We start from the raw sequence: 14,109 nt of genomic DNA on the forward strand, positions 1-14,109 counted from the left end.
TATTACAAAGGTAAAGTATGCAATGTCAGCCAGTTTCTGTATCTACCTAACGGATGACAATTGAACAATGCATTGTGTTTAACCATGAACCTTTGGTCGTTGACATGCAAAATGTAATGTTATATGACTGATATTACTGATGCACTTTTAAAAAGAGTCCTACTTAATTTGGACCTTGAACTGGCTGATGACGTGGTCTGATAGCAAGAGAGAGACCCAACTTTGTAAAGGATTACTGTGTTAGTCATAGAAGGGAACTGGTTTATAACTACCCTAAAATCTATCTATGTTTATGCATTGTTAATCTTTACTTTTCATGAATCCTTTCTAGGTGAACTTACTTCATGTAAGAGGCTGTAGGCTGTTCATACTGAGCACCAGACATATGCCACCAAATGGTTAAAGAACCGTGGGACCATTTTTTTGTTAGCTGCATGGTCACATTTCTAAACTTCCTGGCACTGAATTAAAGTTTGCACTGTAGTTAACCCGAAGTTAAAGCTGCATCCAAAAATCTGATCATTTTAAATGCGATGTTTTGTTGAATTCAAAGTGACAGACATGATCAAGTAACGTGTCAGTGTTGACAATCTTTTTTAGACATACTTGCCCATCAAGTCAGAAGCTATTCTCAACAATAAAATGTATCTCACAGTTTATTTTTGGCCATCCATTTGACACTGTGTCTGCCTGTGTCAGTGAAACTTGGAGCTAAGAGAACAAAAATCTAGTGAAATCAAATGTATTCAATTTATTTATTTTCATTGATTATCAGTTTATAGGGCTATGAAAAGTATTTTCCTATTTCCTTGAAGCTTGTCAGCTCAGTAAGGAATAAATATTAATTTTGTTATTTTTTGTATCTGATACCACTCCTTTCTTTGCAATGCTTCTCATTGTTCTTACACTGCATAGGTGTAACATGTAGTACCCTACAAAAGAAAAGGCCTTTCCACACACACTTTATACATTTAAATATGTAACATGGCTTCATGAAACCAAAGTATACATGAACACTTTTGATAGCGTTTTGATCACTTAATCACATCAGTGTTCGATCGTCTGTAAGCCAAAAGTGTAAAACAACTGTGTCTGTTATTTGGGAGGAAAGAATGCGTTTTAAGAATACGGCCTTGAGTGCTCTGTTTCCTTTTGAGAGATATGCCGAATTGTTGCAAAGTAGTTAACTTCTTGTCAGAGAAGTTAACAACTTTGCAACTACTCATTCTGAGAAACTGAGCCACAGTTGTTTCTGTGTTTAAACTCTGGGAAAAACTGTAAACTGTATAGCCAATTTACCAACATAAGGGGTCTCACAAAACACACATCCATTCAACTGGACTGTGTTTTTTTTAAATATTACAAATGGTAGGTACATTCATACTCACATATCTAAATACATGAGATCATCGTTGAATAGGTGTAACTAAGGGGACAGCATCAAAATGCAATATGGGTAGAAATGCATGCCCAGATTTAAAAAAACATGTCTTTAAATGACCTGAGGTTGTGATGATGGTTACAGCGACTACTCTCAGCCACTCCTCCAGCACAGCGGAACCTGATTACCATTGCCAGCGCCACTTTTATTTCCTGATTAAAGGATATCAATCTGTCTCTGTAACTTGCTGTTTGAAGATATGACAAATGTAATTTTCTTTTGGTTAGTGCGGTGGTTACCTCACAGAAATAAGATCCTGGTTTTGAATCCAGTCTGAGCCCCTTCTGTGTGGTGCTTCCACAGCACGGTGGAACGGTGGTTAGCACTGTTGCCGCACAGCAAGAAGGTCCTGAGTTCAATTCCACCATCAGGCCGGGGTCTTTCTGTGTGGAGTTTGCATGTTCTCCCCGTGTTTGCGTGGGTTCTCTCCGGGTACTCCGGCTTCCTCCCACCGTCCAAAGACATGCAGTTTGTGGGGATAGGTTAATTGGATAATCCAAATTGCCACTAGGTGTGAATGTGAGTGTGAATGGTTGTCTGTCCTTGTGTGTTAGCCCTGCGACAGACTGGCGACCTGTCCAGGGTGTACCCTGCCTCTCGCCCTATGACAGCTGGGATAGGCTCCAGCGCCCCCCGCGACCCTGAAAAGGATAAGCGGAAGCGAATGGATGGATGGAAGCATCTCTGTGCAGGTTCTCTCTGGGTACTTTGGCTTTCTCCTGCATTCCAAAGTTGTGCATGGGGTTCAGGTTAATTTGTGATTTTAAATTGACTCCAGAAGTGAACGTGAATGCCAGTGGTATCTGTCTGTATGTGTTAGCCCTGCAACAGACTGGTGACCTAGTCAGGGTGTTGCCTAACTCTCATCCCTATGACATACAGCTGGCATACCCTCCAGCTTTGCTGAACTCCACGACCTTGAACTGGATAAGCAGAGGAAAATGGATGGATGACTTTCTTTTTAACAGAAAGCCTCACATCAAACATGATCATACATTAATGCTAAAAATCTAAGAGTGGAAAGCTGATGTAAGTATTGTAGAAATAACAGCCAAATAATAAGACAGAGTAACTCTCTCTTGTAACGCTAGGACAGGGCAAGTTGGTTTACAAAAATTTCCTGGCTTTTGTAGACATAGAGTATGCCTCACTCCGTCTGTGTAGATTTCTGCTGTAGTGCAGGTGGTCATAATGCAGGTTTTTTGTGATCTATAGATCATTTATATCTGGCTATAAACTCAATACAGTAGCGGTAATAAAGCCATAGGACTACCTTACGTTTGGAAGGTGTCACCATGCAGAGAAATTCCAAAGGTCAGACTGCAGTTTACAACCTTCTCTCACTTGTGAAAGATATCCTGAAGACAAGCAGCAAGATGAAGCACCTTCTGTTTTGGGGGTTTGTCCTTTCAGCTTTCAAAATCAGCCATTCAAACATTCCAGGTACATAAAAATGTTTTTGTCTTAAATTAGAGGTAATTTACAGTTCATTTAAAGAAGGCACTATTTAAAACAAAGTTTATTGATCCTCTGGTCGTTCTCTGTCAGGGTTATGTTTAAGCTTACATCTAAAATCCTAAAATTGTATTTTAGGTCTTTACTGACTTCATGTTCATATTGTGACTTACAAGTGAATAATGACTGTCTTCTGCTTTTACCAATGGTGTTTACTGCACATTTAATCCCCCGGAAATGTTATTTATATACTCCTGACAGCCTTTCAAAGCTGACTGGATGATTTCTTCCTCTATAATGCCAAACGTTTAACTAATGAGATAATTTCTGTCCGAGCCCATCAGTTGTGAGCATGATGAGATTAATTTTAGCACCCAAGAGGTAATAACAGGATCATTTTCCAACAATGTCCAGTGAATTTTTAGATGAAAGAACTTTTGAAATCATTCAAAAGCAAGAGGTCTGAAAATGTATGTGAAAAAATATGTGTTTGTGTTTTCTACTAAAACAACATATTGTGGCCCAGCGCTACGTATGATCATTATGAAGTGCAGAACTTGATTAAAACCAAAACACCTAAATCAAATTTCGCCTATACAAGAAATCTTACAGTACATTATTTCTTTTTCAACAGATTTCTGTCTATTACCTCCTGATGTGGGCCAGGGAACAAGCTTCACTTTAGCAGTTCATTATGATGTTAACAAAGATCAGTGCACTCCTTTCCTATACAACGGTGAAGGAGGAAATGCTAACCGTTTTGAAAATGAAAGAGAGTGCATCACCCAATGCAGAGAATATCTACCCTATTGATGGTAAGATTTATAAGGACAAAAGAACAACTGAATAATTTTCAATGTTTAACGTCTGACCTTAAGATCTTAAAATGCAAAATGTAATGTAATCTTCAAAGAGTGCCAAGAGTGGATGTAAACTAAAGATTTCTCCTACTTCCTTGTTTTCTAAGGACTTTGGAGCATGAATTGACTAATAAGATAAATCTCACGTCGAGAAAGAAAGAGAGGGAGAGAGAGAGAGAGACTTTCTTGAGATGTGAAGGTTGACCTTTTTCTTGGATCATTTTAGCATGTATTTACCTCGCACAAAAGACTGTAGGATCAAAGCACTAATGCTATCAACTGTTTATAGAGCACGACTGTTACACTTTTTGGCACTGCAGACAAATTGCCCCAAACAGCTCAAACATGCTGGGAAATAATGCAGATAACCTGCAAGATAGTTATGATTTGCACTAAAAGAACATCTTCTCCAACATACCTTCCCATCAAAGAGATGTGTCAGTGTGCCTCTCTCTGTCTGTGGCAGTGCAAATTAGGGCCATTCTGGCAATTTCTTCGTTACTACAGTGAAATGCATTTAGTTTATTTATTTTAATGGAATATCAGTATATGCTCTTAGAAAACTTAACTTCCCTTTTTACTGAACAACTTTTGTTCATCCAAATGTTCATTACATGGCTTTAAATAGACGCCAAGTTTAATTTCTGATGTTCCTGCTCATAAATGACATGCCCCAAAATGAATATAGTATTTCTCTGTAATTACAAACTCTTTGTGAACAATCTTGGTATCACAATAAAGCTAGCACTTGTGAGACTTCAGCAGAGGTGTAAATATTAAATCAGATGATGAAACAGTTTGTGTGTGTGGCGGGGGGGGGGGGGGGGGGGGGGGGGGGGGGGGGGGGTTGCTCTGAGGCATTGTGGGAGATGGAGTTATTCAGTAACAGTGATGTACAAAGTTTTGAAGCAAGACCACACATGTAAGATAAAGATTCATGCTACATACTACTGTTTTTACTGTTTTTCTGCTGGTTTTGCTGAATTTTGGTCAGAGCGTGATGAAGCTGTCAGATGTCGGTTTTCAGTAGAGCTGTTACTTGTCTGCTTATGTGGCGTGAGGTGAATGAGGGATTGCAGAATTTGTTTACCTGCTCGTTTATTTCTTTTTTGTTTTAGCTGTGTCCGCTGGTCATAGAAATGGTTTGTATGAGCTTTTAGCTGAGATTCCAGTGTTTCTGTGGATACCATACTTGTCCATATTTACATAACAGACCTGAGGTCACAGCCTGTGAAACCCGATGTTCCCCATCCACTAAGAGGATCTATTGATTTTCATGCCCAACCACAATAGCTTTTTTGTGTTTGTGAGGTGAAGCTCTAGTTTCTGTCCTGACATCTTTACTTAAGGTTCATTTTGTCTTGCTTTGGCCTTCTGTGTTACTACTTTTATCAGTGTTAAAATCGTGACATTGTTCACATGGCGACCAGGAAAACTGTAGACTTCAGGGCCCTATTTCAGAAAGCCGGTTTAGTTCAAACTCTGAGTAAGTATACGCTGAGTTAACGAAAACTCTGGGTTTTCGGTTTCACAAAGCGAGTTTAGATTAATTCTGAGTGAGTTACTATGACGACACACTCCGTGAAGCTAACCTGCCCCCTAGCAGGTTTACTTCAACTAACCCTGACGTTTTCCGCCTCTTTGTCGGAAACCTGACTGTAGGAAGTGTCAGACATGGCGTGCCCTTCCTTGAAGAGCCAGTAGATCGTGAAGCCCAAATTCTCCGCAGAGCTCTCCGCCGGGAGAGAGTGATTAGAGCGCGTTTGGACATTTTATCATTTCCTGATGATTTTCTGTGTGAACGTTACCGTTTTTCAGCACAATCTATAATTTATTTGAATAACATCCTCAGGCCTAATATTGCTCATGTGACACATCGTGGACATTCTCTCAGTTCTGTACATATTATTTGTATTGCACTTCGGTTTTTTGCAAACGGGAGCTTTCTGTATAATATTGGTGACGCTGAGCACGTTTCCAAGGCTACCGTCTGTCGGGCAGTCAGGAATGTTACAGTTGCACTGAAACGTCTCCTGTACTCGTTTGTGGTGTTCCCCGGTCATAGACCCACAAGATTTATCAAAGAGGGATGCCACAAAATTGCAGGTATCAGGATGAACGAAACTTAATTCATGATGTGGTGATACTTGAACTACTACTTAAATTTTACATTTATTCTCACGGTTCCCAGGCGTGATTGGCTGTACAGATGGCACTCACATTCCAATCATTGCTCCTTCAGTAAATGAAGGAGACTATGTGAACAGGAAGTCTTTCCACAGCATTAATGTACAGGTACATAGTTCCCTGTAGCATTTCAAACTAACAAATTATTTCATTATAGTAATGGATGCTAATTTGTGTTCTCTGCACTGTGAAGATCATATGTGATGCTGCCAACATTATCACAAATGTGGAAGCCAACTGCTCAGCCTCTGTGAGTGGTGGTGGTGGAGGACCCCCACCTGTTTTTCGGGCCTCCGCTTTTTTTCTGTTGGCTATAACGGGTCACATTTGAGCATACAGAGTAAGCAAATATGTACTTGTAATGTGCTCAGATAATTTCAATAAGTGCTTACAGAAAGAAAATTAATGTAGCCTCTAACTGCAATTGATTTACATAGGACAAACAGACCAAGCACTATGGCTCATAATACAATTACACCTTACCTGTTTGGACTATATTTTTATATTTCATTTTTACTTGCTGCCAGGAACGTTTGGGGCCTGTTGGGTTGCACCTGCGCTCACATCACAAAATAAAATGTATAAAATAAAAAATAAAATAAAATATAATAAAATAACGTGTTAAATGGGTGGAAATCCCTAGATCAGTGTTTAAATTAAAACTCACGCATTGACTCTGTCGGCTATGTTTTGCCATGCATGTTCCCTTTGTTTTGCAGCTGAGGCTGTGTTACTTTTTTTCTGCAAAATTTGCATGTTATCGGCATATGCGCATATGCTGCCATCGGAATTTCGGCCTCAAGCGCTGTAAAATACATTGACCGCGCCTTCTTTCCCTCCGTCTCCATGGTGACTCGCTTAATCTGTGGTCCACTAATCAGGGCTTTATGTATCCTCGTGCTCGCGCTTAACTTGGGGTTAAAGCAACTCCGCGTTGATTGAACTAATTGTTATCAGCCTTTCTGAAACCGAATATTCCGAGTTGGACAGTTCAGGGTTACTCAACCCTGAGTATCGTTTTTCACTCTGAGTTTTCTAAACCGGCTTCCTGAAATAGGGCGCTGGTCTGCAGGTCATGTTTGTGAATTAGATGTTTTTTATAGAGCGATAACATTTCACTAAAAATAACAAAATACCAAAAGAATACAGTCTGTTACAGATTCCCCAAGTGTGCCCTGGTTACACTTCACTTGGAGGAACAGTAACTAAGACCTATTTTTGACCCAGGTGGAGAGATCACTAGCTAAGTTACTACTAAGTTTTTAACAATAAGGAAATGAGAAAACTTCATATCTGTGGTGAATTTCTTAAATCTTGGCTCTGACAAAAACCATTCAATCAATTATATTAAAAAGGCTAAAATTACAGAAGCTAATGATAACAAAACTAATCTAATTTTCAGGTCAATGTTACTGAGATTCAAACTCACCTGAGATTTTTAGTAGATAAAATAACTGGAAACATTAAAACAACTGCTTTGACTATTTTAATTACTATGATGATGATGATAATTATGGTGATGTTTTCTCTACACAGCATCTAAAGGTTGCACCTTAGAAAAGGCTGAAGGTGAATGTAATGGCAAATATTTGAGATACTACTATGATTCCACTGATAAAAAATGCAAAAGATTCAGTTGGACAGGATGCCTCGGAAATGGAAACAGATTTTTTGACTACAACAGCTGCAATTTCACCTGTGCTGTTGTCCAAGGTGAGGACAGTGGGCTCTCTTTCTTCTACACACACTTCCAGATACTGTATTCATATGTCAATAAATCACTGTATGTTTAATAGGTCAGTGCTAATTCTATCCAAAGCACGGGACACCTATACGTGTTTTCTCCAGATTTTCTGACTTTCTTAATGATTAATGTGGACAACAGATGATTAGTTACAAGTTACTGGAAATGAAATCCACCATTTAAAATAAAAATAATTTTGGATTTCTTACCTGCAATCTATCAGTATGTATTAGTCTGATAGATTTTCTTTTAGTCTGTTTTCTGCAATGCATCCACTGATTTTAAGTGAAACACAGTGTATTGTGCAGTGACTGTCTTATATTTTCTATTCCATCAGATAAATGTCATTTAACTCCTAATGAAGGTCATGGCTCAAGTTTCAACTTCGCTGGTATTATGATTCCACCAAAGATCAGTGCAGTCCTTTCATATATAAAGGTGAAGGAGGAAATGCCAACAATGAAGCAGAGTGCATGAGAAACTGTTCACCCAATGCAGAGAATATCTACCCAATGGATGGTAAGAGGACAAAAGAATAACTGAATAATTTATTATGTTTGACTGATAACCCTTAGATGGTAAGATGCAAAATATAATGTCATGTACACCATGTACAAAGTGTTCACATTGTGCAATAGCCATATGCCACCAAGTGCTCAAAGAGCAGCAGGACTACTAATTACGATTTTACAATTCCTTCAGCATACTTCTCAAAACATTTCTAACTTTCTTGGCACTGCAGACAAATTGTCCCAAACTGCTCAAACATGCAGGGAAACATTGTAGATAACCTGCAAGATTATTATGCTTTACTCTACAGTTAACATGAACTCAAATTTTATACAAAACGGTGATGATTTTGCATGGTACACTTGGGATTAAGCATCTTTGAATCCATCATCAGTCACAGAGATGTCAATCTTCTTTAGCCATAATAGCCCAAGGGGTCAGAGACTTTTTCCACAAATATGTCAGTGTATATCTTTGTGTGTAGTCCTGTGACAGTGCAAATTAAGATTGCTAGTGAAACTGCTAGAATTTAAATTCTGACAATTTCTTCTATAGTGAAGTGTATCAGCATCTGGATAGTATAGTGATAAAACTACACACCGGAGCAGGAGTTGCAAGTTCGATTCCCACCCAGTATTCAGTAAGGGTCCTAGCTAGACCGCCCATGCTAAAACCAAGCCCTGGAATGGCACAGCTACGTCCTCAGCTTGGACACAAGCATTTCACTACATATCGTCCTCTGTATGATTGTGTATGTGACAAATAAAGGTTGTTTGTATCTAGAATATTTATTTTAATGGACAATCAGTATATGTATCTAAAAAGGTCTTTCTTCTTCTCTTTTCGTGATTGACAGGTGAGCAGTACACTGATTTCTCTTTGGTTGTTGGTAATATTATAACTCAGTGTAATGGTCTTAGTAGGCTTACAGTGGTTTTGGTTTGTGGTTTTGCTCTTTTCCCCCCACTTTGGGTAATGCCTGTATAGGAACTAACCAACGAAAGAAAAAAAGAGAGAAAACACTAACAATTTTATTTACTTATAAAACTATGTAAAATGTAAGAAATATAGATAAAATGTCCTTTGACTTTGTCAGTTTGGTGAAATCTGTTAACAAAATGGAAAACCAAAAGATTAAAAACAACAGTCATACCTATTTTGATAATGATAACAAAATTTTCTCTGAAGAGCGTCTAAAGCTCGCCTCCTAAAACGAACGGAAGGTGGATGCAATGGCAACTGTGTGAAGTACTACTATGATTCCAGGGAGGAAAAATGCAAAGAATTAATTTGGACCGGATGCGTTGGAAATGGAAACAGATTTCACGACTACAACAGCTGCAACTCCACCTGTTCAGGTGTCAAAGGTAAGAACAGTGTGCTCTGTTGAGTCTACACATAGTTTCAGATATTTACACATGTTCATATATCAATAACTCATTACATGTTCTAAAACCATTAGTCAGTGATACTTCTATCCAAAATACAGGACAGTTACATGTGTTTTCTCTAGACTTTGGTAATAATAAATATTTAAAATAGATGATTAATTCACTCATTCTTTGTTACTTAACACTGAGGACCAATCCTCTTAAATGTGCAATTTAGAAACTTTTTATAAAAAAATCAAACATATATAAAGGTGAAGGAGGAAATGCAAACCGCTTTGAAAATGAAGCAGAGTGCATGAGAAACTGTTCACATAATGCAGAGAATATCTACCCTATGGATGGTAAGATTTATAAGGACAAAAGAATAACTGCATAATTTATTGTGTTTAACTGATAACCTTCAGATGGTAAATATATGTCATGTATCTTTAATGACCACCAAAAGCAGATGTGACAAGATGAAAAATATGTCATTGTCCTACTTCTTTATTATCTGAGGTCTTCGGAGGATGAATTGTCTGACAAGGCAGAATCTTATATAGAGAGAGAGGAACATTTGTGGTTTGTTAAGATTTTCAGACTTTTCTATGAACCATTTCTACATATAATTACTTCACAAGAGGCTGTAGGAACAAAGTGTTCACACTAAGCACCAGTCAGATGTCACCAAGTTCTAAAAATGAACTTCTCAAGTTCTCAGAGAATCAATTTTTAGTATTTGTAAGTTTGGTAAAATCTACTGGCAGCATGCCTGAGGCTTTGGTAAATGTTTACTGAGGCTTAAGATGTCTACATGTCTGAAAGTCGAATGCCTTCAAACATGTTGTGTTAGTATTTAAAATATTTGTGTTTAAAATTTACCTCTGATAAAAACCTTTAATATAATGACAATTAAAAATGCTAAAACAACCAAAACAAATGTTATGCCTATTTTGAGGATGATGATGATGATGACGACGAGCACTCAGGGGGTTGGGAAGCGTATCTGTAACCGGAAGGTCGCCGGTTCGATCCCCGGGCTCTCCGTCCTGGTCGTTGTGTCCTTGGGCAAGACACTATACCCTACCGCCTACTGGTGTTGGCCAGAGGGGCTGATGGTGCGATATGGCAGCCTCGCTTCTGTCAGTCTGCCCCAGGGCAGCTGTGGCTACAACCGTAGCTGCCTCCACCAGTGTGTGAATGTGAGAGTGAATGAATAGTGGCATTGTAAAGCGCTGTATAAATCCAATCCATTATTATTATCATTATTATTTTCTCTGAACAGCATCTAAAGCTTGCCTCCTAAAAAGAGCTGAAGGTGGATGCAATGGCAACTGTGTGAAGTACTACTATGATTCCAGTGATAAAAAATGCAAAGAATTCATTTGGACCGGATGCGTTGGAAATGGAAACAGATTTCACGACTACAACAGCTGCAACTCCACCTGCTCAGGTGTCAAGTGTAAGCACGATGTGCTCTCTTTTTTTCTATACAGTTTCGGATATTAACACATGTTCATATATCAATAAATCATTACATGTTGTAAAAACGAATTAGTCAGTGATAATTCTGTCCAAAACAACACAGTGATATGTGTTTATACATACTGACCTGAACTCCCAAAAAGTTGATTCTGTTCATCTGGAAGTAACGTTTTCAGTGGGAGAAACATTTTGAAAATGCTACGTCCAAATAAACAGAATCAATGTTTTTTCGATGTCCTTATGTAGATGATGGAGCATGCATCAAGACTGACATGAACTGTTTTGGATTTTAGATGGTCTTGAGGAGGATGAGGTGGATACTCCGACTGGTCAGTAGATCACACTCTTATTTAAAAAGAGACAATGTAGGATACGTTTGCTTTAGTCCAACCTGGTTGCCAACATAAATATATGTACTGTTTAACAGCTTTTGAAGATTCTGAGGGGTGAAACAACCTTTTGTCTTTAATGTCTTTAATCATTAAACAGGTCTTTTTTAAATTGCTATACTATGTGGAGTTTTGATTTTCCACTTTTAAGCAGTTTTTTATATAATTTTTATTTTTATATAATAATTTTTATTTATTTTTTATATATAACTTTTGTTTTCTTTTCTTTAGGCCCTTACTTGACTGGATAATTCAGGACAACATTTGACTCCATCAAATAATATCATGGTGGTCACTGATTCAATGTTCAACTTTTGATTTTTCTTCCTCGTGTATCTAAAAGTCTTACGTGATCCCCAATTTTACATTTTACTTAATCAACATTACAAATGTAAAGTAATGATTTTTTTATTCTATTGTTTTTCTGAGCACTTTTTAATAACTACTTTTCATATTGACAATTTTTTTCTTGCCTTGTGTTATAACAAACTTAAAATTTTGTCTTTTTTAAACTGTTGGTCAGATACAGAAAGTAATTTCACGTGTTATGAGTTGTGTTTCAGCAGTTCTGGACACCTGTCACTCAGAAGCAGGAAAAGAGGGAAAAACACTCAACAACAACAGCAAACTTTTAGGTTTTCTTAGTATGAGAACCTAAAAGTGTAATTTTAGGTTCTCATACTTATTCACTTGTGCACAATTGCCTGAAGGTCTTTTAGTATTGTGGTCTTATAATTATTTAAATATAACAGCATTATCAGCTAGTGTTTTCTTGAAAACTGAACTAAATCTGAATGCATGTGCCAATTAAAAAACACCAGATATGTTTAAACCTGTTTTTGCACTGTGATGCCTTTTGACTCTGTTTTCTTGCTAGATATTCATAAATCTTACAATATAATGTTATGTTGCTTGAGTATTGTACTAGCTGCATAAAATGCATTCTCAGTATTCAGTGCCTTTTTAACAGTCCTAAAGGTTCATAAAATATGTTAATTGCCATCTACTGTTTATTATCCACTGCAGGAAATATTCTCAGTGTTGTTCTTCGTGTATTACCAAGCCTTCTTTTTAAGGTGCTTTTTTACTTAAAGACAAGACAGAACAAAGGCACACTTTGGAAAAGAGCCAGAGATTAATAATAACTAATGATTGAATGCATATTGATGTGTAAACACATAGTGAGTGAAGAAGGAACGCTCAGGGCATTATGGGAAGGCCCCCCCAGCAGCCTATACCAACTGCAGCATAAATACGGGAGGATTCAGGGTCACCCAATCCAGTTCTAATTATGTGCGCTACCAAAAATAAAATTTTGGGCCTAATCTTAAAATGTCTGCCCTTAATGTCTGTCTCCTGAATCCAAACTGGATCCACAGAAGAAGGGCCTCAAAGCCAAAGGCTCTGAACTCCCATTCTACTTTTAAATATCCCAGAAACCAAAAGTAAATCTGCAGTACTCTTTTTGGGATGTTACTGTGAGGTTTTTAAGAGAAGATGGAGCCTGATTATTTAAGACCTTGTAAGTGGTGAGAAGGATTCTGGATTTGACAGGGAAGTAATGAAAAGAAGCCAATATAGGAGAAATATGTGCTCTCTATTTCCACCCTTTAGTCTTGTTGCAGCATTTCAGGTCAGCTAAAGGCCTTTAAAGTTTTTAGGAGTCTAGCCTAGAAGCAATAAATGCATGAACTAGTTTTTCAGCATCACCTGAGACAGGAGATTTTCTAATTTATTACAAATACTAGATATGGGGTATTCATACTCATCATCATCATGCATTTGTTTTCTTTAAACAGGTGTGAGTAATGTGACAGCATCAAAATGCAATCTGGCTTAAATGAGAGGGCAGCACAAAGGTTGCCATGACGCTTACAGTGGCTACTCTCAACCACCTCCTGTCTGCTATCACCAGCGCCATTCTTATTTCCTGATTAAAGAATATCTATCTCTATAAATTGCTGTTTCAAGATAATCCAGATATGATTTTCTTTTGGTTAATGCAGCGGTTACTTCAAAGAAAGAAGGTCCTGGATTTGAATCCCGTCTTGTGCTCTTCTGTGTGGTGTTTGCATGTTCTCCCCATGTCTGTCAGCTCTCTCTGGCTACTCTGAATTCCTCCCCCATTTCAAAGATATGCATGGGTTTTAGGTTAATTGGTCATTCTAAATTGACTCTAGGTGCAAATGTAAAAATGAATGGAATTTGTCTCTATGCGTTAGCCCTGCCATGGACTGGCGACCTACTCAGGGTGTTGCCTTTCTCTCACCTTATGACAGATAGCATAGCCTCTAGCTCCCCCCACGACCCTGAATTGCATAAGAAGAGGAAAATAGTTGGATGACCTTCTTTTTAAAGCCTTCGGTAAACATACCACAGCAGACACGATGACGTTTTTATGAACATGTTTTACAGCATCTTTTATTAACTCCGGTGGCTGCTACAAACACACTCAGTCGGCTGCAGCCTTCCAGCTCACAGCCCGACTCACATCAACAACAACGCAACCCTCAGGACCCAGTGCAGATTTTCAAGCCGGCGAGGCATGATTGCAGATGCCATGCAGGTGGGTCCATCGCTCCTGCAGTGGCACCGCAGACCACGCCCCATCACACCTTACATCAAAGATTATCATATATAAACACCCACTTTATACAATAAAGGTAAT

The 14,109-nt window shown here is 38.2% G+C and overlaps 1 protein-coding gene across 1 annotated transcript; it reads left to right on the forward strand.

Annotated features, from left to right (window-relative positions):
• Window positions 1–3,662: 3,662 nt before the first annotated feature.
• On the forward strand, window positions 3,663–11,389 carry LOC308384624 (kunitz-type serine protease inhibitor A-like; the record flags this gene model as incomplete). Its single annotated transcript, XM_080863161.1, is given in 6 exon segments — window positions 3,663–3,711; window positions 8,025–8,075; window positions 8,078–8,206; window positions 9,054–9,060; window positions 9,386–9,564; window positions 11,346–11,389. Coding segments are annotated over 6 exon segments (459 nt in total).
• Window positions 11,390–14,109: the final 2,720 nt, after the last annotated feature.

This window comes from Rhamphochromis sp. 'chilingali', assembly GCF_963969265.1.
Source record: "Rhamphochromis sp. 'chilingali' genome assembly, chromosome: 2".
NCBI classification, from domain to species: Eukaryota; Metazoa; Chordata; class Actinopteri; order Cichliformes; family Cichlidae; genus Rhamphochromis; species Rhamphochromis sp. 'chilingali'.